The sequence below is a fragment of the Asparagus officinalis genome, chromosome 5 (assembly GCF_001876935.1).
Source record: "Asparagus officinalis chromosome 5, Aspof.V1, whole genome shotgun sequence".
In the NCBI taxonomy this organism is placed as follows: Eukaryota; Viridiplantae; Streptophyta; class Magnoliopsida; order Asparagales; family Asparagaceae; genus Asparagus; species Asparagus officinalis.
In genome coordinates this window covers 125,515,112-125,517,055 of record NC_033798.1, presented here as the reverse complement: position 1 = coordinate 125,517,055, position 1,944 = coordinate 125,515,112, and the positions used below count along the sequence as shown (strand labels likewise).

The window sequence follows — 1,944 nt, the reverse complement described above, 5'->3', positions numbered from 1 at the left end:
TTTGAGAAAAAAATAGGGCGACTTGCTCTATTCGTATACATTAACACTTAAACCAAGCTTACTTAGAATTGGAAATGGTAAAGGAATGCAAGACTAAAAAATAACTGTTAGAGAGCAGGAGAGGACCTCATCGGTCACTTGCTATAAATTATTACCCACAAAAATTCTCCATTATATCCCCTTATCCAAAATTCAGATGCCTAGAAATTTTTTTTCCTTCACTATTCTTCCATTCAAATTCATTTATTATTTAACGAATGGTTGTGACTGGTCGTAAATAAAAGTGAAAACCAGTGTAATTCACAAAATTATAGTAAAGACTGTATATTCAATGAATTATAATTTTCTTGAATAAAAGTAATATCTTTACTGCCCAACAAAAAAAAATCCAAGTTGGTAGGAAAAAAGCTTTGGTCAGAATATCTATTCCTTTATACAAATAGGAGGATCAAAGATTCACTGCTCATGCTACAGCAGCATTTACTGTAGTATTATTACTGTAGCTAATAATTAATTAAGAATATTACTGCAGCACACTGGTATAATGTAGCATTTAAAAGGTACTGTAGCAGAGCGGGATACTGTAGCATTTTCAAAAATTCAAACCATACCATATTAAAAAGCGGGATTACTGTAGCAAAAAAAACCGCAAACTAGTAAGTAGTTATGCGACCAGCTAAAATTTTGAGATTCTTGGACCAGAGTCAAAGAAAATGGCTCAAATAAAAACTCAGAACTTGGAGTTTAGTCCAATTTAATTTTTCCCATATTATTCAAAAGTGGGGCTTTTTGAATAAATTAAACGTGAAAAAGTCGCTGAAGCGTAAATTTCACACTCCTGTACCAAAAGCATCATTCCCGAATATCTCTCCTTCATATGTCATCTATTCATTACCTAATAACTTTATGCATTTTGCATCGTTACCCCTGTCATTTAGCTAATTTGCATACTTCGTAACCGACAAGATATATCATTTAAACTTTATTCAATATTATCACATGCCTTTTCAACGAAAGGCTAGATTGTAATGGATCCTTATTCTAGATGAAGCGATATATAACATTGAGCTCCATATCCATCTTCTACTTCGATTTATAAGTTGTAGAAATCTCATCAATAACATTTAAAGTAAACCTGTCAATGAAATAATCTTTAGAAGACGGATTGAAAGACATGGCTTAGAGAAGGAGAGAAAAATGTAAATTTAAAATGTAGGCATTTGTTACCTTAGCTACAAACCAACGTCATATACATGAATAAATCTTTTTTTTTTTTTTGGAAATCACTAGAAATATGAGCAATATTAGTTAATTTTACTATCCACACAAGTAGTAACATGTAGAAAATAACTCATAACGAATAGCATGTGCCGTCTGACGACGCAGTGATAATATTATCAACACGCTAAGATCCCTCGTTTGATCTCGTATGTCTAACCTGGATTGGGAGACTCACACATCTCGGGGCAAACTCGGGCTTCGGCGTAGAGATTCTTCCGTATTGCTAAAGTTTTTTTCCCGTATTAAAAAAAAATTCTCCTAGAATTCAAAATATGTGACCAACGTGGGGGACATGTGAGGTGTCCCCCTCTTTATTGAATAATGAGAATGATGGTCATCTCATTATACAATAGGAGGGAGACATCTTACTTGTTCCCCATATTGGTCTTATATTTTGGGTCCCTGTAGCAAAAATCTTAAAAAAAATCTAGAAGGTTAAATTGCAAATATCACCCAAACGTGTTAGTTATTTGCAACCATTTTAAGGCAGCGTCCCTCATCTCTCGCAATGCCGAAGTCCAATGCTCTCTCTCTCTCCCCCCCTCTCTCTTCCAGCAGGCTTATAAATACCCACCGTTAACCCAAAGAATTAAAAATAAAATAAAATAAAAAACAAACAAAAACCCATCTCTCTCTTCACTCTCTCTAATGGCGGGTAACGAT

At 34.2% G+C, this 1,944-nt stretch overlaps 1 protein-coding gene across 1 annotated transcript in view; it reads left to right on the top strand.

Moving 5' to 3' along the window:
- Nucleotides 1,806-1,944, top strand: part of LOC109841155 (probable sucrose-phosphate synthase 1) — an 8,292-nt gene continuing 8,153 nt past the window's right edge. Inside the window, 1 exon segment of the mRNA XM_020410036.1 lies at nt 1,806-1,944. This exon segment is cut by the window's right edge and continues 6 nt beyond it. Within this exon segment, the coding sequence (XP_020265625.1) occupies nt 1,930-1,944 (15 nt within the window). The 5' untranslated portion in view covers nt 1,806-1,929.